This window comes from Salvia splendens, chromosome 4, assembly GCF_004379255.2.
Source record: "Salvia splendens isolate huo1 chromosome 4, SspV2, whole genome shotgun sequence".
Classification (NCBI taxonomy): domain Eukaryota; kingdom Viridiplantae; phylum Streptophyta; class Magnoliopsida; order Lamiales; family Lamiaceae; genus Salvia; species Salvia splendens.
In genome coordinates this window covers 15,835,432-15,857,644 of record NC_056035.1, presented here as the reverse complement: position 1 = coordinate 15,857,644, position 22,213 = coordinate 15,835,432, and the positions used below count along the sequence as shown (strand labels likewise).

At 40.0% G+C, this 22,213-nt stretch overlaps 2 protein-coding genes across 2 annotated transcripts; both read left to right on the top strand.

The window, feature by feature from the left end:
* Nucleotides 1-6,064: 6,064 nt before the first annotated feature.
* LOC121798835 (E3 ubiquitin-protein ligase SINAT5-like) lies at nucleotides 6,065-8,793 on the top strand. Its single transcript, XM_042198045.1, has 3 exons — nucleotides 6,065-6,429; nucleotides 7,316-7,702; nucleotides 8,242-8,793. The coding sequence occupies exons 1-3, from the start codon at nucleotides 6,229-6,231 to the stop codon at nucleotides 8,602-8,604; spliced, it is 951 nt and encodes a 316-aa protein (XP_042053979.1). The 5' UTR covers nucleotides 6,065-6,228; the 3' UTR covers nucleotides 8,605-8,793.
* A 4,518-nt stretch (nucleotides 8,794-13,311) lies between these two features.
* On the top strand, nucleotides 13,312-16,202 carry LOC121798832 (phosphatidylinositol 4-kinase gamma 4-like). Its single transcript, XM_042198041.1, has 2 exons — nucleotides 13,312-15,209; nucleotides 15,616-16,202. Exons 1-2 carry the CDS (start codon nucleotides 13,872-13,874, stop codon nucleotides 15,988-15,990), a joined length of 1,713 nt encoding a protein of 570 aa, XP_042053975.1. The 5' UTR covers nucleotides 13,312-13,871; the 3' UTR covers nucleotides 15,991-16,202.
* The last annotated feature ends 6,011 nt before the right edge of the window (nucleotides 16,203-22,213 follow it).

Sequence of the window (22,213 nt, the reverse complement as noted above, 5' to 3'; positions counted from 1 at the left end):
GTTGGGAATTCTTGCTTGATTTTTCTTGATCTTTGAAGCTTAAGATGAATGGAATTTGTACATGATTTACTTGAAAGAGCATGTTGTGATTATAATTGATTTCTTGAGTTGAGGAGAGTATGAAAATTACATGTCTTGTGGAGATTATCTTGGATTGATTTGCTTTATCGAGTGAACCGCTTGTATGCATATGTGTTAATAATATGGGAGGATAAGGCACTAGGATGAACTCCATGGCCAAATGATCACATGCCTAGTCCAACAAATGATCCCCTAGAAGCCACTTTGAGCTTAATTCCCTATTGTTTGTGTAAACACTTAGCCGATCACTTAGCTACTTAAATAAGCCTCATTTTAGCCTCATCAATAGACCTTGCTACTATTTGGGTGCTAAATACAAGTTTGAGCTTTGTGGTTTGAGCTTTGAGTGTTGGGTGGTGTCTTGTAAAAGTGTAGACATTTTTAGAGTTGATGTAATGCATAGGTGAAAAGAATGAAGTTCTTAGAAAAAAAGAAGAAGAGAAAAAGACGACCTCCAAATTTGCAAAAGTCGAGGTCTTTTCAAAAACAGAAAAAGAAAATGAAAAAGGAAAGTTTGATGAAATAAAGATAGAGCTTCTATTTTTAAGATGTAATCTTGTCTAGAATTATCTCAAGTTTGGGGGAGTGAGAGTTTGGTGGTAAAATCTTGTTGTTTGATCCTTGGAAGGAAGTTGTAGGAGAGAAGAATTTGGCACTCAAATGTGTAGCCTTTGAGCTCACTATCCATATTTATCCTACATCATCCCTAGCCCCATTACAACCTTGAATTAAGACCTTGGACCTTATTGTTGATGCTTGTGGATGTTTTGTAAATAGCTTGGTAGAGTTAAAGAAGTTTGATTTGAAATCCGCGAGTCTATGTGATTAGTAATGCTTGACGAGTCAATGACGACGGTTTGAGTTGTATGATCTTATGCTTGGACTTACTTTTGATGTCACTTTGACTTGAAGTTCTAGGTTGATGGGTGATTGTTCTTGAGAGTGGGAAATCTTGATTGGAAATGTTGGGGGTTTAGACTTTGTCATTCACGTCCCTACATGATTCTTGGTGATGAAAACTTTTTGTGGGTTAGACTATGTTGAGTTATTGTGCTTAAAATCAATCTTGCTCGAGGACGAACAAGAGCTCAAGTTTGGGGGTATTTGATGCGAAGCATATTTTCAATATTTTTCCCCAAGTGCTACATATTTTCCATGAATTTGCAGAGTCAATTCACCATTCAAAACCAACCACAGCAGAATAATGGAGGCGAAAGCTCAAACCTTTATGGAAAACAACTTAACTGGGACAGCTTTGTAAATGTTCCAAATTCTTTGGATCAACCTCAGAACCAGATTCAAAGCAACCAATTCAGTAACTCTCAAGAATTTACCACCTCTTCTCAGCTCAATGAAACAGCACTTCAACCAACTAATACGGATCAACTCCAGCTTGAACAACACATGTAACAAGCATGCTGATGAGGATCACCCCATCTGGAGTCGTCGCATCCACTGCTGCATACTCACGAAACAACGCAAAAGCATCCTCACATCTCTGCAGCCTCACATAACCAGAGATAACAGCAGTCCACATCACAAAATTCCTCTCAGTGGCCGGGTGTGATTCGGAACACATAAGGAGTCCAGACGGGGAAGAATTTCAGTCACCCGGCCGGGTGATTTTGTGGAGTTAATATTCCACCCGGCCGGGTGAGATTCAGAAGGCAGCGAGAGTCCAGCAAGGGTCGAATTTCTATCACCCGGCCGGGTGATTTTTCAGTTTTAAAATTCACCCGGCTGGGTCTGTTCGATTCTAACTGCAAGAGCTGTTTTGTGACGGTTTTTGGACGGGAATTAGAAAAGAAAACGGAATTGAGGCAGAAAGGTAGACGGTGCTGGGGGGAGGAGACGACACTGGAGAGTTGGGCATTGGGAGAAGATAGTGAATAGAAAGTGACGTGTGGTTGTGAGGGGGAAAGAAATTGATAGAAGAATAAGAGTCCAAGTCAAAGCTGCTATTTCTTCAAGCTCTATGGTTAAAAGGGTTTTTCTTCCATTTTGTATTGCTCCTAGTTTGATAATGAGTGGCTAGAAATCTTAGTGTTGCTCCAAACATGTAGATGGATAAATTAATTGTTTGATTTATACTATGTTCTTCTTTATCTTATGATCGTCATTATCACGATTTTATTGTTTGAATCTATTACTCTTGGTGCACCTTTTGTAGTAGATCTTTAGGCTTATTTGAATGTCTCTTTAACTTTGAATAAGTTGGATCATTGTGGTAATGAATTATCAATTAGATTTGTTCAAATGATAATTTGATAACGGATTTCATGTGCTAATAGTAGTTGATCTCTGATTCTCGCGCATCCATAGGATTTTTATATTAATGAAGATAGGTTTTTAGAATATGTGTTCAACTATTCTTGAACTCTTGTGTGTCAAGCATGTTCAGTGCTAGCGTCGTGAATTGTTTGTAAAGTCCCGTAAGTCATAAGATAAAGTTGGATATAAGAATAAATCATTGTTTTATCCACGAGTGTTTGGAGTAACATGTTCTTCTCTTAAATCGTCTTACTTGTCTTAGTTCTTCTATTTATTTTTGCATAATCTAGAAATCAAAGTCTTCAAATTAAAAACCTCATTAGTATGTGTTTTCTATGTTTTAGAGTTAAATAATATTTCATTCCCTGTGGATCGACACCTTAAATTACTACACACGAAGCTGTAATCTTGCAGTGAAGTGGTAATATTTGGGTTAATTAATTGAACTTGAGTGCAAAATTATTTTGTTGTGAAAGACCTGAAAATTACACACCAATCCTCGTCGTAGAAGCTAGCCGCCCTCGGCCCTTCGTCGGCTATAATCATGTTGTGTAAGATAATACACGTGAACATGATGTCGGCGATATTATTCACGTACCACAGCCGAGCCGGGGCCTTCACTATGTTGAATCGGGCTTGTAGGACCCCGAAGGCTCTTTCGACGTCTTTCCGCGAGGACTCTTGACGCTGCGCAAAAAGAACCCGTCTCGGGTCGTGCGGGTTGTGGAGCGTCTTCACGAACGTCGACCACCTTGGGTAGATACCATCGGTGAGATAGTAACCCATGTGGTATGTATTTCCGTTGATGGTGAAGTCGATCGCCGGTGCTACACCATTCATCACATCATTGAAGAGTGGTGAAGAATAGAGCACGTTCAAGTCGTTGTTGGCTCCGGCAAAGCCAAAATATGCATGCCAAATCCATAGGCGGTAGTCGGCGACCTCCTCAAGGATAAGTGTTGGGCCGCCGCCTTTGTGACCGCTTAAGTGTTGCCCCCTCCAAGCATTCGGGCAATTCTTCCACCTCCAATACATGCAGTCAATGCTGCCAAGCATTCCGGGGAAGCCATGGACTGATTCGTGAAGACGAAACAACCGTTGGCAATCATCGGTGCTGGGTGCCCGAAGGAATTCATCCCCGAAAGCTGAACGAACGCCCTCGCAAAAAATCTTTAGACAAAGGATTCCAGTGGACTCACCGATATGCAAATACTCGTCGAAGATGTCAGCCGTTTGCCCAGTAGCGAGTTGTCGGATGGCACACATACACTTCTGCAGCGGCGTGATACTTTGCCGGCCGGCTGCATCTGGACCTGTTTGGAAGAATTCAACACGTGCGGACAATGTGTTGACAATTCGCATGAACAAGCGCTTTGACATGCGAAAACGGCGCCTAAAGTAATCTGCCGGAAACCGCAGCTGGTCGGCAAAGTAGTCGGCAACGAGCCTTTCATGGGCTCCCTCCCGGTCACGATGGATGTAGCGGCGATTTGATCTAGTTCGTTGAGGAGGATGAGCGGGGGTATTCGCCGCGACATATGCTTCGAAAGCGGCACGATGTTGTTCGTAGTATTCTTGTTCTTCGCTGTCCGCTTCCGCCATAATATGAGTGAAATCCATTTGAGGTTTTGAGTGATGGATGAATGTGTTGATAGTTTGTATGAGAATTATGAATGAGAGATGGATGAGAGATGATTTGATGTGATAAATGGATGATGAATGTGTGTATTTATAGATGATTTTGGGGAAAAAAAATAAAAAAAATTAAAAAAAAATCAGAAAAAACGAGAAAAAAACGGCCATATTTTTTGGATTTGGAAAATATATTTTTTTTATTTTTTATCATTATTTACAATTAAATACCGATTTTTAAGTAAAAAAAAAATTTGAAGGCAAAGGCTATGCCGTTGCCCAATCCCGTGCCGCCACGTCAGCCTGGCGCGAGCGCAGCGGCGGCGGTGCTTCGCCTTGCCAGCGGTGGCGACCGTCGCCACCGTTGCGGATGCTCTTATGCTTAAAAACTAAACTTATTTTTTGGTTAAAAACTAAACTTATTCATTACATAATTATTTACAAAATATCTATCAATAGTATGTTTATGTTTATGTATTTAAAACATAAATCAACACTTTGTTTCAAAATTCAAACATAAATCAATTCGTAGAAAATTAAATAAAAATTTCATAACGTGAGAGGTGCATCGTAGATGTAACAAAAATATTTTGAATTGTTAAAGAGTGAATTATCAAGATGCTAGCTAATTGGAGTAACTCTAAGTTTTCTTGAATTATGATTGGTCAAATTTAATTTATTCCAGCTGTAAATAAGTCAAATAATAATTTATCTTTGTTTTAAGAATCATCAAAGTACGCATAATTCAATAACGAAGCGGCGTCAAAACACTTTGCACTATTATATTGGAAATATACTAAAAGAAAGCTTTTATATACGAGTATTTATGAATCCATGAACCACATGGTGATTTTTTTCGTGATCTTATATAGTCGGTTGACGTATTTGGATTTTGCATGGTTTTAGAGAGTTGTCTTGGATGATTTTGATTATATTTCTATATTTTGGTATGTTTATATGTTTGTTGAGAAATGATGGAAAATTGATTAGAAAATGTACACAAAATATGTGGATGTGCAGCAGCCTTGTTTGAGTCAATGTTTCTCGCGATTTTGAAGTCTGATAAACCTCTAATACATATCATTCTCTTCGTCTTCGAAAGAGCTTCGCGTGGATATATTGCACGCCTCAATAGGAGCTTTGTAGAGAAAGTTATGACCGTTACAAAAACTGCTCGCTGTGTAGAAGCCTTCAACCCGACGGGTCGACCCGTAACCCGAACGGGTCAGCCCGCCTAACCCGACAACCCGAACGGGTCAGCCCGAATGGCCCGATTTTAAATTCGGGCTGCGAAATTACAACCCTAACCCTGTATTTTTATCGGGTTATACGGGCCGGCCCGTGGGTTCGGGTTACATTGACATCCCTAGTTAATGTATTTGTAGCAAATGATATAGAGGCTTCTTACAATAGGAATACCGTATTCTTATTTTGGTTCGTCCACTAATAAGAGTGTCATTTCAATTATTAATTGTTGGCAAGAATATATAATGTCATGAATTAACTTCATTTTCAGCCATAATATTTTTATTTCAACCAAAACACATGCAAATAACTAATTTCATTATTTTTTATTTTTTCTTGTTTTAATTTTCGATCAAAATAGTCAACCCACCCAACGATGGATTTGCCTCTTCTATTTTTCTTTCAAAATAGTCCCGTCCCGGATTATCTTTCAAGTTGCTCTCGTCGGGACTCATTTAGTGAGAAAATGAAAATGGAGCTAGGAAAATGAGGAGAAGAATGAAAATATATTTTTTAGATAAAATAATAACATTTAATAAAAACAATTAAAAAAATTGAAAACCGATGCAACTGCAAAATGCACCCCATTGTGTATGATCTGATAATAAGTGAATTGCTAGTAGTAGTCCTTTTTTTTTGCAAATCAATCAAAATTGTTTGTAATTTTTCCCAGCCTCTGTCTCTCTCTCACACACACACTTCAAACAAAAGCTAAAACAAAAAATAAAAAATAAAACATAAAAAATTAAAAATTAAAAAATAAAAATTAAAAAATAAAAAATAAAAAATAAAAAATAAAAAAATAAGTAAAGAGAAAGCTTCATCAAGAAAAGCAAGGCTCCTGTTGCCATTCCACGATCATATTAAAATCTCGAAAAACAACTCTCAGAAATCCCCAAATACAAAATTTCTCCCGATAATTCCTCGCACTCTCACCCCCCAACTTCCTCAAATGATCAGCCGTTTGGTCTGAGCAAACAAGTAAACAATTTTTCCAGAATGGAATCCAGCATTGAATGCGTAACTGATGGGTTGATGGATGAAGATGAGATCTCTTCTCAGTTTTCGTCTTCGAAGCCATCTCACACTAATATCAACGCCAATAATCTGAATGGGATGGTTATCAATCCGGCTACGAGTGTTCACGAGCTTCTTGAATGCCCTGTTTGCACCAATTCTATGTACCCTCCAATTCATCAGGTTATTTTTCTCTCTTCCATTCGTCTTCTTTTGAATATTCAAGATATTTTAGGGAAATGGGTTTCTAGATGCCATCGCGATGGGTTTGTATGCTCCAAGGTTGAACCTTTCTTCTTGTTTTATTCTCATAATTTAGTTTTTGTGGGATCGTGTTGATTGCTACTTTAGGTTGGGAATTTTTGGAAATACCTGCAATTTTGGAAATGAATGGAATCTGATCCCGATGACTTTGATTTGGGATGAATTTGTGAATAGTTGTTTTTTAGGGTTCACCAATTTTTTCCTCTTTCTTATTTTAGGGTTCGCCGATTTGGTTGAATTCCAGCAAACATATGAAATTCATTTCTCATATTTCAGAAAAGCTTGGCATATGAATGAACTTTTTGTCTACCTTGATCATGTTAGGGAAGATAAGAAAAAGAATAGCTTTAAACCCTTGGAATTTATCCTAAATTGGGGGTTTATACTGGTCTGCCAATCTGTCAGTTTCCCTTTCTGCATCATTATGAAAAGGTGTGATTTGGAGAGAGAAAACAAAAACAGATTTGAGCGAAAATTATCATCGTGAGATACATACGTTCAGGGGCGTACCACCTCACTTGAGAGGCACTACATTATAAATTTCATCTGCTGTAGTAGAACGCTGGCAGGAGACTTACACTGATGAAATTTGAGCATATTGATGTTTTTTGGATAAGCATTTGACCTTCAAGCTACTGATATGAAATATGTAGATGTGAATTTCCTTGATTGTTTGGGCCTTTGCAGCCCCCTCTCTGATAGATTGCCTTCGAACATAATTAATTTGGCTGTTGTAGGTATGCTCACTTTTATGCAGATTATGCTTAGTTGTTTGTTTGTCCTAATGCAAACTCTTTTTCTGCAGTGTCACAACGGTCATACCATTTGTTCAACATGTAAAGTAAGGGTCCATAATAAATGTCCGACTTGTAGGCACGAGCTTGGTGATATAAGATGTTTAGCACTAGAAAAAGTTGCCGAATCACTTGAACTTCCTTGCAAGTATTCCACCCTTGGATGCCCTGAGATCTTTCCTTATTATAGTAAGTTCAAACACGAAGCTGCCTGCAATTTTAGGCCTTACACCTGTCCCTATGCTGGATCAGAGTGCTCCGTGGGTGGGGATATTCCATACCTAGTTGCTCACTTACGAGATGATCACAAAGTGGATATGCATTCTGGATGCACATTCAATCATCGTTATGTTAAATCTAATCCTCGGGATGTAGAGAATGCTACATGGATGCTGACTGTGAGTATTTCTCCGCAAATGATTGTTCCTCAAGTATTAATCTTGTTTCTGTAAATGATTCTTTAAACTTGGTTACTGTACAGATTACAATTCTTGTCTTAGCTTAAATCAAGTACTTATCAAGAAAGTTATAATTGATGAACATTTTCTAGGACTTGGGATCCATCTAAATTCCACCCTTCACCAGTAAAATTCTGAGAAATCTTGTCCAGACTCCAGAGCACAATTCTTTTCTTGGTTTTTACAAAATCTTATTAAGAAACTTGTATTCAGAGGATGATAATGAGCTCTTCTGCAATCTAGAACGAATAAATCTTTGTGGAACATCGAAATCCATTTGAATTGCACCCTTCACCCCTAGAATTCTAGGAATCTTGTGCAGAGTAGCATATACAGATAACTTATCAAGAAACTTGCATTTGAAAGATGCTAGTGAACTCATCTATGATAACATCTGAGTGGAACTTACAATCCATCACACCCTTCGCCAGTAAAATCTTAGAAATGCTGATGAAGACCTTGTTTGTTTTCTTATGCAGGTATTCCATTGTTTTGGCCAGTATTTTTGCCTACATTTCGAAGCTTTCCAACTGGGCATGGCTCCCGTGTACATGGCTTTTCTTCGATTCATGGGAGACGAGATGGATGCCCGGAACTACAGCTACAGTTTGGAGGTCGGGGGAAACGGTCGGAAGCTTATCTGGGAGGGCACCCCTCGGAGCATCAGAGACAGTCACCGGAAGGTCAGGGACAGCCACGATGGCCTAATCATACAGCGGAATATGGCCCTCTTTTTCTCAGGAGGAGACAGGAAAGAGCTTAAGCTTCGTGTAACAGGAAGAATATGGAAGGAACAACAGAACCCAGATGGTGGAGCTTGCATACCCAATTTCTGCAGCTAAGTGCTGCTTCATTTGTTATCTTTTTGGGTTGTTTTCTTCCCTTTCAGAAATATGTAACTTCAAGTCTGAAAATGTGTTGCTATACCACAACTGTATGTTATGACAATTTCTTGAAAATTTATGTGTTGGAGTTTGCACTAAATGTCTGGATCTCATAAGCCCATATGGAGTAGTTTTTTGTTGTTGTAAGAAACAGTTTCATCTCAGGCAGTTCGCGTGTTGTGTGAAACTCAGCAAATTGTGAAATATACAATGAGAATTTGATGATCTGTACATTTTGAGAACTAGTCTGAAATCAAATAAGAATTTGAGGTTTTATATACACAAAATATACTCCTTAAAAAATAAGGCATCAAATTCGTGAACATTGAAATAAATAGTTGAAATTTGCAAAGCCAGTTTCATTTCCAAGTATGTCAAGAATTGGGGTGCTATTATTATGTGGCTTGTCTTTTATTTGGGCAATTAGTGGGCTGTTCACTGTTGGCAATGATAGTAGAGGTGAATACACAGCGTTGGAGAAGGTGATGCCGCGAAGGAAACTGAAAGCAAGAAAGGAGGAAGAGAAGATGGTGAAAGTTAGTGTGGAAGTAATGCAGGTGCAGGTAGATCCTAAAGGTGTGTTGTTCAAGAGGCCTCAAATTGATAATGAAGAACTTGTTAATAGCATTATTAAGGTAAAGGGATTGAATAAACAACTGGAGATATCAGGAAATGAACTTCAGGGAAAATTGAAGAAATCAGGGCAATGGCAAGGCATGCCTGTGACGCTGAGAGAAGAGACGGTCTGCAGAACTCCAATACAACTTCCGAAAAACGAACTTCCTAGTGAGGAGGATGCATCCGCTGAAGATTCTGATGAAAGGAGAGAACATATGTCCGTCACTGACACAGACACAGATGATTCAGAAAAAGTGCCTAAGCTCACGAACCATAAATCTAAGATATTGCAAAGAATGAAACATCAGTAGGTCTTCAAGAGTCTGCAATTGCTACTGCTGATGAAGTTAATGATACAACTAAGGAGCTAGCTCTATTAGTAAGGAAGGAAAAATTGATGGAGAAGAATTTCCTTGAATTTGAGCCCATTGTGGACAAGATTGGAGCTGGCTTCAGAGATAGTTATCATCTTGCAAAGGAGAAAGCTAGGCGGAAATTGGGTTCAGAAACTGATTTAACGCAGCTTAAGTCAGACGATGCTGAAAGTGAACTTGAATGGATGCAGGATGAAAGGCTTAGGGAGATTGTATTCAAAGTGAGAGATAATGAGCTGTCGGGAAGAGACCCATTTCACCGTATGAATGAAACAGATAAACTCACCTTTTTAATGGCCTAGACATGAAAGTCGAACAGGAGAACAAAAAGCTGCTAAAGTTGCATGAATATCTTCATTCAAACATAGAGAACCTTGATTATAGAGCAGGTAAATGATGTGGCTTAGTTTGTTCTTCTATCCAGTATGAAACATATCAATTCAAACATAGAGAACCTTACATATGCCTTCTTTTAGATATGAAACATATCAATTCAAATCTACGTATTTATATGATGTGGCTTAGTTTGTTCTTCTATCCAGTATGGATTCAAGAATATATTTGATTATCCATGTAAATCTGAGAAATGCTAATTGCTAGCTTTAGATGGATAATGAGCATATTGATATGGTTGGTGGGAGAGAATTGTCTCGTGCATTCGTCTTATTTGACCTGCCAAACATGTTTTTAGTATTTCAACAAGTATCTCAACATGCATTTCCATATTTTAAGTTTATCGTGCCTGACATTCTTTCCCTTGTGATATTCTTGATATCTGTCTTTGACCCCTTAAGTTTATTTGTTATCCTCTCTTTCTTTCATCTTCTTTTCAAATATGCTATTATTTCTCTTTACTAAATATTCTAGGCACTTTACTTGGTGAGTGATGGTTCAAGTGGAGATATTTTATGTTGGGGGACATGTTTTTTTTGACGATTTGTACTTTTACGAAAGATGGCATTAACATGTATGATCCTCCGGAGAAAATGATACCTCGGTGGAAAGTCCCACCTGCAGAGAGGAACCCTGAGTTCCTTAACAACTTTGCAAAAAAAAGACAGTAACTTGTTACTGAAAGCCTTAAAAGCTCATTTCTCTCGAGGAAAACTGCGAATGGTGCTGTGGCAGAAAATGACTATGATCCGAAGCAGAAATTCAAGATAATTAAGTGTCTTCAAAGAGTGGTATAGAAGGTAGTGATGGAAATGCTTGGAAATGGAAATGCTTTCCTTGTTGCTAGACTGAAAGGTAATCCATAACTTTGACAGTGCTTCATCTGTCTCTCTTTTATCAGATTGTGCTAGTGTCTGGAAAGTATATAATGGACATATATTCCATTTTAAAGTTGTAAAATGCAACATTTTTTAACTAAAAGGAGTTTTTATGTTATTGTGCGAACAATAAGCCCACACGATCTATGTAAACGAGACCTTCTAACACCAAGGGCCACAACTACTTCGACTTTCAAACCTTCAAAGCCTTGTTTCAGGCATGTTAGTGAGACTGTGAGAGTGTGAACATCGGAGTATAATTCATGAAAGCATACGTAAGAGTTTGTACCTTATTTTGGATTTTTTTTGGTGACTAAGTTGTTTTCATTTGGTTTTTGGGAGTGCTTCTAGGAGGCCAGTAAACGACGACGGCTGCAATCGGTGAGTACTCGAAGTTCGCAACCGAATACAAAAGGATCACAAGGGACTTAGGTTGAACAGTTCACACAACCTTAGATCACATATGATGCAAGTTGCTTCTCAAGTGTTTTTGTGGTGTCCATACACCAATATTTTGTTTAGTTGATGTTGTGATGAACATGTATAAAGAAACATATCGTAGAATGAAAATATGTTTGTACTTTGTATTACTATGTTTTATATCTATTATATTTTGCAAACGAATTAAAAAAAGAAGCATATGGGACAGCAACTCAATTATACAAAACTAATGAAGGCCATCAAAACATTAAGATGTCAATGATTTCAATAGAGTTTGAAGCTATTGTTGCATGATACTAGTTCTGATTCTATGATTTTGTATAGTACAAAATCAATTAAATATCTTAAAACATAGGCGGATAAATCAGGTTAATACCGATTTCGAGCGAACCAATACGTTTGCATATTACTACACATCTTAGAGCATCTCCAGTGGGCGGACATCCCACTAGGACATCCACTAGGACTTCCCAAAAACACCTCCTGCCACGTCACTAGGACTTCCCATCCCACTGCCACGTCACTAGGACATCCCCTCCTATGTCCGCCCTTCCCACTAGGACATCCCGCAATAAAAAAAAATCATACATTTACAAATAAAACAATTTACATTTACGGAAATAAAATTTGACGTCAACCCCTCCGAGTCCAAACCTCATACATTATTCGAAAAAATTACGGGAAAAATTAACAACTTCATCGGAAAAATTAACAACTTCATCGGAAAAAACATACATGATTCGAAAAAAAAATTGCATACTAATAAAAAAAAACTTCATACATTATCACGTCAACCCTTCCGAGTCCAAACCTCTTCGATGATATCCTGCTGAAGTCGAACATGGGCATCTGTTTGCCGCATGTCGGCAAATGCACGCAGCCGCGCGACCTCTCCATGAGGTACCCCCATATTCACATTCGCGGTGGCCACGCCGTGACTTGGACCTGCACCCGTATCATCTTCGTTGGTCCACTGAGTCAGTTCCGCAGCTTCATTTTCGACAATCATGTTGTGCATTATGATACATGCGTACATGATATCGCCGATGTTGGGAATATGCCACTGCCGTGCAGGACCCTTCACAACCGCCCACCGACTCTGGAGCACACCAAATGCCCGCTCCACATCCTTGCGCGCTGCTTCCTGACGGCTCGCAAAGTATGTCTTCTTTTGTCCGAGCGGATGCTTGATTGACTTCACAAAGACGGGCCAGTTTGGGTATATCACATCCTCCAAATAGTGCCCCATATTATGCTAGTTGCCGTTGGCGACGAAACTGATGGCGGGACCAACGCCATTGCACTGAGCGTTGAACAGGGGCGACGACTGGAGAACGTTGATGTCGTTGTTGGACCCGGCGACTCCAAGTGGTGCGAATGAAATAAAATTCGACGAGTCGTACATATAGAGTTTAAAAAAAAATTTAAAAACGGGACGTCCGACCGGACGTCCGACTGGACGCCACAATGGCGGACGTCCGCCCGCCCGTCGCGCCGACGTCCGAGGACACCCGACGTCCTCACGGGACGTCCGTATCCGACCCTAAACGCCACAATGGCGGACGTCCCGGTCGCCCGTCGCGACGTCCGACCGGACGTCCGCCATTGGAGATGCTCTTAGACGTTACTTGCCACGTGGATCCATTTCGAGTGAACCAAGCTCTAAATTACGCATATTATATGCACGGATTTTTTTTAAAAAAATATTAATGAAACCTTGATATTTTTATAAAAGCTATAAGCGTAAAGACTGTAAATTTTATACCTCTGAGTTTAAGTTAAATTTTATTTAAAAGCCTTTAATTTAACGTTTAAAAATTTATGGAAAACTGAATGCTAATTTCCACGTGTACCAATCAGCAACGCTAATGACGTACAATCACTCCAATTTTTGGTCATAGAAAAATGAATAACGGCGTTAATAAATTGGTTGATCATCACCGTGAAAGTGGAAATTCAACGCCCAGCTAAAACCGCGTTTTCTTTCTTCTTCTCCAACCAATCACTAAATTTCTCTCACAACATACCAAAAAAAGGGAAGAAAATTCTCAATTCTCCCTTGCACCTATTCTCCATTCAATCCCCGCGAAGCCCGTTGTTCTCTGTCTAATTTCTTGGCGATTTAATCATTCTCCTCTTCCGAGAGCGTCGGTTACCTCGGCCCTTGCTCTTCGGTAAGAAACCCATTTTTCTGCTGGAAATTCATTCGGTGATAGCAGAGGCGCTGTTTTGATTCGATTCCTGAAGCGTCGTTTGTGAAAAGTTTTATTTTTTAGCTTTTCTATTCTTCGATTTGTCATGTTTTGATTGAATGGCCAATCACGAATCCTGTTAGGGTTTGTGTGGTGTTTGTGTGAATTCCGGGTAGTTTTAGGTTACTGCATTTGGGTATAGATTGTGGTGTGTAGGTGAAAGCCATGTATATAATGAGTTGTTAGATATTTGGTTCTTTAGGATTTGGTAGTGTAGTTTCTTGTAGGGTTTGGGGATTCTGAGGTGAGGTTTAGAAAAACATAGGAAAATGTCTTCTGCGGGATTGGTTTCGATTGTCCCGGTCCGTGAGGATAGTATGACATTTTTACCTCCTCTATCGCCTGAACATAGTCAAGAGTCGATTTTGCTATTTGTGGCGATGCCGGGTTCCAAGGTCCCAATGCGGGTTTTGGAATCCGATTCAATTGAATCTGTGATGGTCCGAATCCAGAGCTGTAAAGGGATTATACGTAGGAACCAAAAGTTGGTCTGTGGTGGTAGGGAACTGGCTCGAAGTAAATCCCTCGTGCGGGACTATGGTTTGAGTGATGGGAATGTTCTGCATTTGGTCCTTCGCCTCAAGGACCTTCAGGTTATTAAAGTGAGAACATGTTGTGGGAAAGAGTTCGAGTTTCAGGTGGAAAGGAGCCGGGATGTTGGTTATGTCAAGCGTCAGATTGCAAAAAGAAAATCGGAGCTCATTGAGGATCATGAGGTGTTGCTGAATGGCAAGCCGATTGAGGATCAGAGGTTGATAAATGATCTCTCTAAGGATAATACAGATGCTGTGATACATTTGTTTGTTAGGAAATCTGTTAAAATTAGGGGCTCACCAGTTGGGAAGAACTTCGAGTTGTCAATTGTTGCACCACAGCCGAAAGATGTAAGAGAATGTGATGTAGAAAGGGAACATAAGCCTTATGATTATGTGCCAAGGAAGGCTCCTAAAAGAGAAAATGTATTGGAGCCTGTAATTATAAACCCAAAGACCGAATTGCCTTTGGAGATTAGCAACATGATTAATGCTACTAGGAAGGGACTGGACCAGGGTAATTATCCAATTAGGTCTTTGGAGGGCACAGGAGGTGCATATTTTATGCTTGATTCCTCAGGAACTAAATATCTGTCTGTTTTTAAGCCAGCAGACGAGGAGCCTTTGGCTGAAAATAACCCTCGAGGGCTACCCTTATCGGAGGATGGAGAAGGTTTGAAGAAGGGAACAAGAGTTGGCGAGGGTGCACTGAGGGAGTGCGCTGTCTTTTTACTGGATCATCCAAAGAGTGGTAATCGTTCTTTCTCTGGTGATGTTAGGGGCTTCGCTGGTGTTCCTCCTACTGTTTATGTGAAATGCCTACATGAAGGTTTTAATCATCCTGGAGGTGTTTCTGTCAAGACTGGTTCATTGCAAATGTTCATGGAGAACAATGGAAGTTGTGAAGACATGGGGCCAGGTGCCTTCCCCGTCGAGGAAGTTCACAAGATTGCTGTGTTGGATATGAGGATGGCCAATGCTGATAGACATGCAGGAAATATATTAGTAAGTAAAAGTGAAGATGGTCGAACTGTGCTCATCCCTATTGATCATGGATATTGCTTGCCATATAGTGTAAGTCTCATGACTCTCTCATCTACCTTCGTATATCATATTTTATATAGTAACCATAGATTCATGTAACCTCATTTTTTTATCTTTCGTGATAAATGTTGTACAATAATGTATATTGTTCCTATGAGAACGTCCAATCTTCTGTTAAAATGTCTTATTATTGTGTTTCATGCTTTGAATTGAGTTAGGATCTTATGGGTTAAACTCTAATGGCTCACATAGCAAACATCATAACCTCACTGTGTCTGTATGCAAGGATCATGTTAGAAATACGCCACATTATTACCTATACAGATGTTTCGTTTCATTATGATATGTTGATAAATACAAGATTTATTTGCTTGTCATCCATTCCTTCCATTCCTTACAATCGCACATTCTGATCTCTTTACTTCCTTCACTGTAGTTTGAAGATTGCACGTTCGACTGGCTTTACTGGCCTCAAGCTCGCCAGCCTTTTGGCATGGACACCCTTGAATATATAAGGGCAATGGATGCAGAGATGGACATTGCCTTACTCAAGTTCCATGGGTGGGAGCTACCAAATAATTGTGCTCGTGTATTACGCATCTCGACTATGCTTCTGAAGAAAGGGTCTGAGAAAGGGCTCACCCCATTCGTCATAGGCAACATGATGTGCAGAGAAACAGTGAGGAAGATATCTGTCATCGAAGAGATAGTGGAAGAAGCTCTTGATTCTGTCCTCCCCGGCTCGAGTGAAGGTGTCTTCCTCGACTGTGTTTCGAGCATCATGGATCGTCATCTTGAGGAGTACATGTAACCTCGTCCACTAGGAAAGTTTGGTATATAAGTGGGATGGATATGCCCATTGGTCTTGGTACATATGCACATTGTGTTGGTTGTGAATGTCTTCCTTAAATTCTCAGCTCAGGAGATAATCTTCACATGATTATTAACTTCTCCATTCGTCAGTACTCACTGGATAACGTTTTAATGGCTTTGGTATTTGAGGATTTCTTTTTAGTTGAAAAATTACTTGTTTCTTTTAGTATTTTTTAGCATTCATAAGTTTTGAGTTTCTAGTTGCCTAACATATTAATCACGATAGTGTCATTGAACTAAAATTTCTTAAAATTGACTCTTAACTGAATTGGGAAATCTGTAAGCTTTTAGGATGAGGTCTATGCAAATCTCCTTGCATCCCTAAGAGCATCCAACAATGGTGGAGCTCAAGGCCAAGCTCAAGCCACAAAAATTTGGCCAGACCACAAAAAAACTTATCCACCCTAATAGTGGACAAGCCCAAGCCACAAATTAATTATTTTTTTCATTTTTGGTTATATTTTAATTTAATTATTTTTTTCATTTTTGGTTATATTTTAATTTAACTATTTTAAAAATTATCGGACTATAATAATTAGAAAACAAACATAAATTAATTAAAAAAAGTTGACAATTACAAGTAAATATATTTATTGAAAATTCAAAGTTTAAGTATTTCCCTAATTAGGGTGTGAATTGAAATCACAATCCTTAATTAAAAAGTTGACCAATTTTAATTGGGATTTAGTTTTAGAGATGATTTATTTACTAAATTAATGCCAAATTAATTATTTTTTGAAAACCGGCCTCCCACTCTCTCTCTCTCTCTCTCCATATTTCTTTCTCTGCACTTCATCTTCTCCAAAATTTGTTTCCATAAATTAGCACAAAAACTGGAAAAAAAAAAAATCGAACCTGGGCAGGCGCCGCAGCTCTCGGCAGCCACAATAGGGCTCTGCGCCCCGCGCCCAAGAGCCCCGGCCAGGCCGGCTATGTGGCGCGCCCATGGGATCCCCCCGCCGCGGCTCTGTGTGGCTCCAGCAATAGGGAGAAAATCAACACATTTTGTACTCTATAAATAGTGGAAAGAAAATCAGCTCACTTGATATTCAAGTTCTATGCTATATTTCCCTTTATAAATTAGCACAAAAACTGGAAAAAAAAATCGAACCTGGGCAGGCGCCGCAGCTCTCGGTAGCCACAATAGGGCGCTGCGCCCCGCGCCCAAGAGCCCTGGCCAGGCCGGCTATGTGGCGCGCCCATGGGATCCCCCCGCCGAGGCTCTATGTGGCTCCAGCAATAGGGAGAAAATCAACACATTTTGTACTCTATAAATAGTGGAAAGAAAATCAGCTCACTTGATATTCAAGTTCTATGCTATATTTCCCTTTATAAGACATAGAATATTATCCATTCAATATTTATAGATTGAGGAAAGGTAATTGGTTAAAAGATTTGATGCTTGAATCTGACTAGTGGAGTGCTGGAAGTGTTGGGGATAATGCTGGAATTACAAGAGATAAATAATACCGGGCGTAATACAACCCAAGAAGGAAGGAAGAACTAAATCTGAAAATTACAATGAAATCGAAACTGTAAAACCGTAAAAGCGTTAAGCCGAGTCGAGGAGTCCTCTTTCCGCAAGACGAGATACGCCCCGGTAGTGCTCTCGGTTTGGCGTGTCGTCCCCAAAGATAAAATAGCTACGTCTCAGGTGAAGCAGCACCGCAATCAACAGAGCTCCGACGAACTGGATGGATGAGAGGGCAGAGCTTCGGAAAGAAAGACTATGCAGAGAGTATGATGCTTGTGTTCTAATTGTTCTGTTGTGCTCTTTTCCTAATGCAAGGAATGACTAGCCTATTTATAGGCTTGGTCCACTGCAGGGATCAACTCAGCCTTGATGGCTGTCATCATGGCTCATTATGGCGGGGCTGTAACCGCCGGCCGTTACGTGTTTGAAAGCTGGAGTGGTCGACTTTGAATCTAGACGATGTACACGCCCTAGTTCAACCGTCACATGTGGACTTCGACTTGATCAAGACGCTGATCAAGCCATCGCTCAAGGCGCAGCAGGTCGAGTTGATCAGGCTACTGAAGCCATCGCTCAAGGCGCAGCAGGCCGAGTTGATCAAACTGCTGATCAAGGCGCAGCATGCCAAGTTGATCAGGCTGCTGCCCAAAACTTAGGTGGTCCAAAACATTAAGTCTGGATCCAGGGACAAGCCCAAGAACCAAGCCCAAAGACCACCCAAAGACCAATTGCCAAGATCCAAGATCCAAGTCCAAGTCCAAGGGCACTGGCTCGGGCTCGGGCGCGGCTCGGCGCACGTGTGCGCGCGTGTGGGCTCTTTCACCCATCTTAGTCCACGATAATTACTAAGTGTAATAAGTCACTTAATAAATACACATTTAAAGATGTATCTCATCTCCTATGTGGGATAATTAACACTAGTTAATTGCTCCCTACACTTTCAACTCCTAGCTTTATCAAAAGCTACAATGTGACCAACTTTAATCCACTATTTCTTACTCACCGGGAATCGGATTTAAGAAAGTGAATATACTACGGTCATCTACGTGGAACGTAGATCGACGCTATATCATTTAAGTCTCCAAAATTAAATGTCTCGTACATTTATTATTGGTCAAACTTCATTGACCGGACATCTTAAAACAAGATTCCAACAATCCCCCACATGAGTGGAAATAGCCAAATGCATATGCATGCAGACACAAGCTCAACCCTCACAAGATATATAAGCATAAAGATAGGTAGTTGTTGGCTTTGAACCCTCCACAGTCGACACCATCGGATACACAGGCGGCTTAGTAGCGCGATGCTTTGAACTAATCCCCCACGGTGTACACCGAGACAATGGTGTTAACGCTTAAACACCTCAACCTCATCCGTTCTCACGTTTTGTGTCCTTTGCGGTCTTGGACACCACTTTGGATTCATAAGTACGTTTTATGAAGCGACCACACTTCGCACTTACATAGGTGATTCTTAGTCAAGTACCTTGCCATACTTGGTTTCTTTGAGAACTCCATCTCTTTGAGATCCTTAAGAACCATTAAAAGTCATAGACTTATCCTTTACCACTAGGCAAGTTCTCCAACACTCTATTGCTCTCTAGGGAATAGATATAGTTGAGTGTTTCTCATGAACTCTCATAGCTTAGTTGTCCCTTTGAACCAAGTTCTTGGGATCTCCAGTCATCATGGTTGGGTTACCATTATGATAATTCTTTAGTTTGTGGATTTCAAACTCATTCCCTCTAGCAACTTATTCATTTGATCACGGTTTAACCCTTTAGTTAGCGGATCTGCTAGATTATCTATTGACTTCACATAGTCAATTGTAATCACGCCAGTTGTGATCAAGTGCCTCACGGTATTGTGTCGTCGACGTATATGTCGAGACTTACCGTTATAGAAACCATTGTTTGCCCTTCCAATAGCCGCTTGGCTATCGCAGTGGATCAGCACCGGTGGCACTGGCTTAGACCAACATGGAATATCTTCAAGGAAGGTTTTAAGCCACTCGACTTCCTCGCCAGCCTTATCTAAGGCAATGAACTCCGATTCCATGGTTGATCGGGCTATACATGTCTGTTTTGTGGATTTCCACCATACAGCACCACCCCCAATAGTAAAGACGTATCCACTTGTTGAAAGTGAGTCTCTATTGTCGGATATCCAATTTGCATCACAGTACCCTTCAAGTACCGGGGGGTATCTCGAGAAGTGTAGCCCATGATCTTGAGTATGTTTTAAATATCTCAAAACCCTCACAAGAGCTCTCCAATGCTCTTTGCTTGGATTGCTCGTGTAACGACTCAATTTGTTCATGGCACAAGCAATGTCAGGTCGAGTGCAATTAGTCAAGTACATAATGCACCCGATGACCCATGTATACTCTTCTTGTGCAACGGGCTCGCCTTTATTCTTGCTCAAGTGAACGTCGAGTTCAATTGGAGTCTTAACCGGCGCGCCATCATAGGCTTTGAATTTATTCAATATCTTCTCAACATAATGAGATTGTGTTAAGATGATTCCATCAGAAGTTCTTAGAATCTTCATTCCAAGAATTACATCGGCTAGACCCATGTCTTTCATGTCAAAGTTTCTCTTTAACATGACCTTTGTATCGTTAATTACTTGAGTGTTGCTACCCAAGATTAACATATCATCAACGTATAGACACACTATAACGTGGCCGTCATTAATGCTCTTGATGTAGACACATTTGTCGTACTCGTTGATTTTAAACTCATTTGATAACATCACATTATCAAACTTCAAGTGCCATTGCAATGGCGCTTGTTTCAATCCATAGAGGGATTTAACCAGTTTGCATACCTTTCTCTCTTGTCCAGGTACTACAAACCCTTCGGGTTGTTTCATATAAATTTCATCTTCTAGTTCACCATATAGAAACGAGTCTTTACATCCATTTGATGAATCTCAAGATTGTGCAATGCAGCAATAGCGAGAAGCACTCGGATAGATGTAATCCTTGTTACATGTGAATAGGTATCGAAGAAGTCATGTCCTTCCTTTTGTTTAAAACCCTGTACTACTAGTCGGGCTTTATACTTATCCACTGTTCCATCGGCCTTAAATTTCCTTTTAAGTACCCATTTGCAACCTAGAGGTTTCGCACCTTCAGGTAGATCTACCAACACCCAAGTGTGGTTTAGCAAAATTGAATCAATTTTGAACAGCTTCTCTCCAATGTAACCCGTCTGGGCCATCGAAGGCTACTTTTATAGATGTCGGTTCTTCATCTAACATAAAAGCAATGTAGCCAGGACCAAATGTTTTTGGTGTTCTGACCCTACTACCACGTCTTAGTACTGTATCCTTTGGATCGGGTCTTGCACGCTTGCGCGATTCAGGTTCCTCGTCCGCTGATTTAGAACTAGTGGCTTCTACTTCAATTCTTGTCTCAGAATTGGTTAAGACATTTTCCTTGTCTTTTCAAGGAAATGTATTTTCGAGAAATACAGCATTCCATGACTCAATTGTTGTTCATACTGTAATAGTCGATATTTCATACTTGTGAACAACAAATCGATATGCACTACTATTAAGTGCATATCCAATGAAGATGCAATCAACCGTTTTAGGTCCGATTGTAACTTCTTTGGGCGGAGGAACCATCACCTTTGCCAAACACCCCCACACTTTGAGGTATTTGTAGGATGACTTCCTTCCCTTCCACAACTCATTAGGAGTAACATCTTTTCCTTTGAGAGGGATTTTATTCAAGATATAGTGGGCTGTCAAAATAACTTCCCCCCACATGTTATGTGGTAATCCTGAAGTCAGAAGCAGTGCATTCATCATCTCTTTTAGAGTTCGATTCTTGCGTTCTGCAACACCATTAGATTGTGGTGAATATGGTGCAGTCGTTTGATGGATTATACCACTTGCGTTGCATAATTCCTCAAACGGGGCTACATATTCGCCTCCTCTATCGCTTCCAATCATTTTGATTTTACAACCAAGTTGATTCTCAACTTCGTTCTTATAATTTTTGAACGTTTTTATTGCTTCATCTTTACTTCTTAAAAGATAAATGTAGCAATACCTTGTGCAATCATCTATGAAAGTGATAAAGTACTTTTTACCACCTCTAGTTTGCACCATCTTTAAATCACATACGTCCGTGTGAATTAATTCAAGGGGTTCTGTGCTTCGTTCCACCGAGTGAAACGACAACTTAGTCATTTTTGCTTCAAGACAAATTTCACATTTATCTTGGCTATCCACTTCATTAGCCTTTAGTACATCTAAATTCACTAATCTTTTAATGACTTTTGAATTTACATGTCCTAATCTACAATGCCACAAATTTGAACACTCAGTCAAGTAAGAGGAAGTAGATGCTTTATTATTAGCCAATGGTTTTGCAACACTGCGAGTTGCCACACTAAGTTTGAAAAGCCCGTCGGTTACATAACCTTTTCCGAGGAATTTTCCAAACTTATACAATACAAACCTATCAGACTCAAATACAAGTTTAAACCCCTTATTAACTAATATTGATCCTGACACTAGGTTCTTGCGGATGTCCGGGACATGCAGCACATCCTTCAGCGTTATTGTGACGCCAGACGTCATCATGAGGATCACATTTCCGATGCCAAGGACTTCGGAGGATGCTTGATTCCCCATGTTGATCTTCCTCCCATCAACAGGACTGTAAGTTG

Coding starts and splice junctions, on each gene's coding strand:
- LOC121798835 (XM_042198045.1), top strand. CDS start 6,229: ATGGAATCCAGCATTGAATGCGTAACTGATGGGTTGATGGATGAAGAT. Junction 6,430..7,315: donor TGTACCCTCCAATTCATCAG/GTTATTTTTCTC, acceptor CTTTTTCTGCAG/TGTCACAACGGTCATACCAT. Junction 7,703..8,241: donor ATGCTACATGGATGCTGACT/GTGAGTATTTCT, acceptor TTTCTTATGCAG/GTATTCCATTGTTTTGGCCA.
- LOC121798832 (XM_042198041.1), top strand. CDS start 13,872: ATGTCTTCTGCGGGATTGGTTTCGATTGTCCCGGTCCGTGAGGATAGT. Junction 15,210..15,615: donor GATATTGCTTGCCATATAGT/GTAAGTCTCATG, acceptor CCTTCACTGTAG/TTTGAAGATTGCACGTTCGA.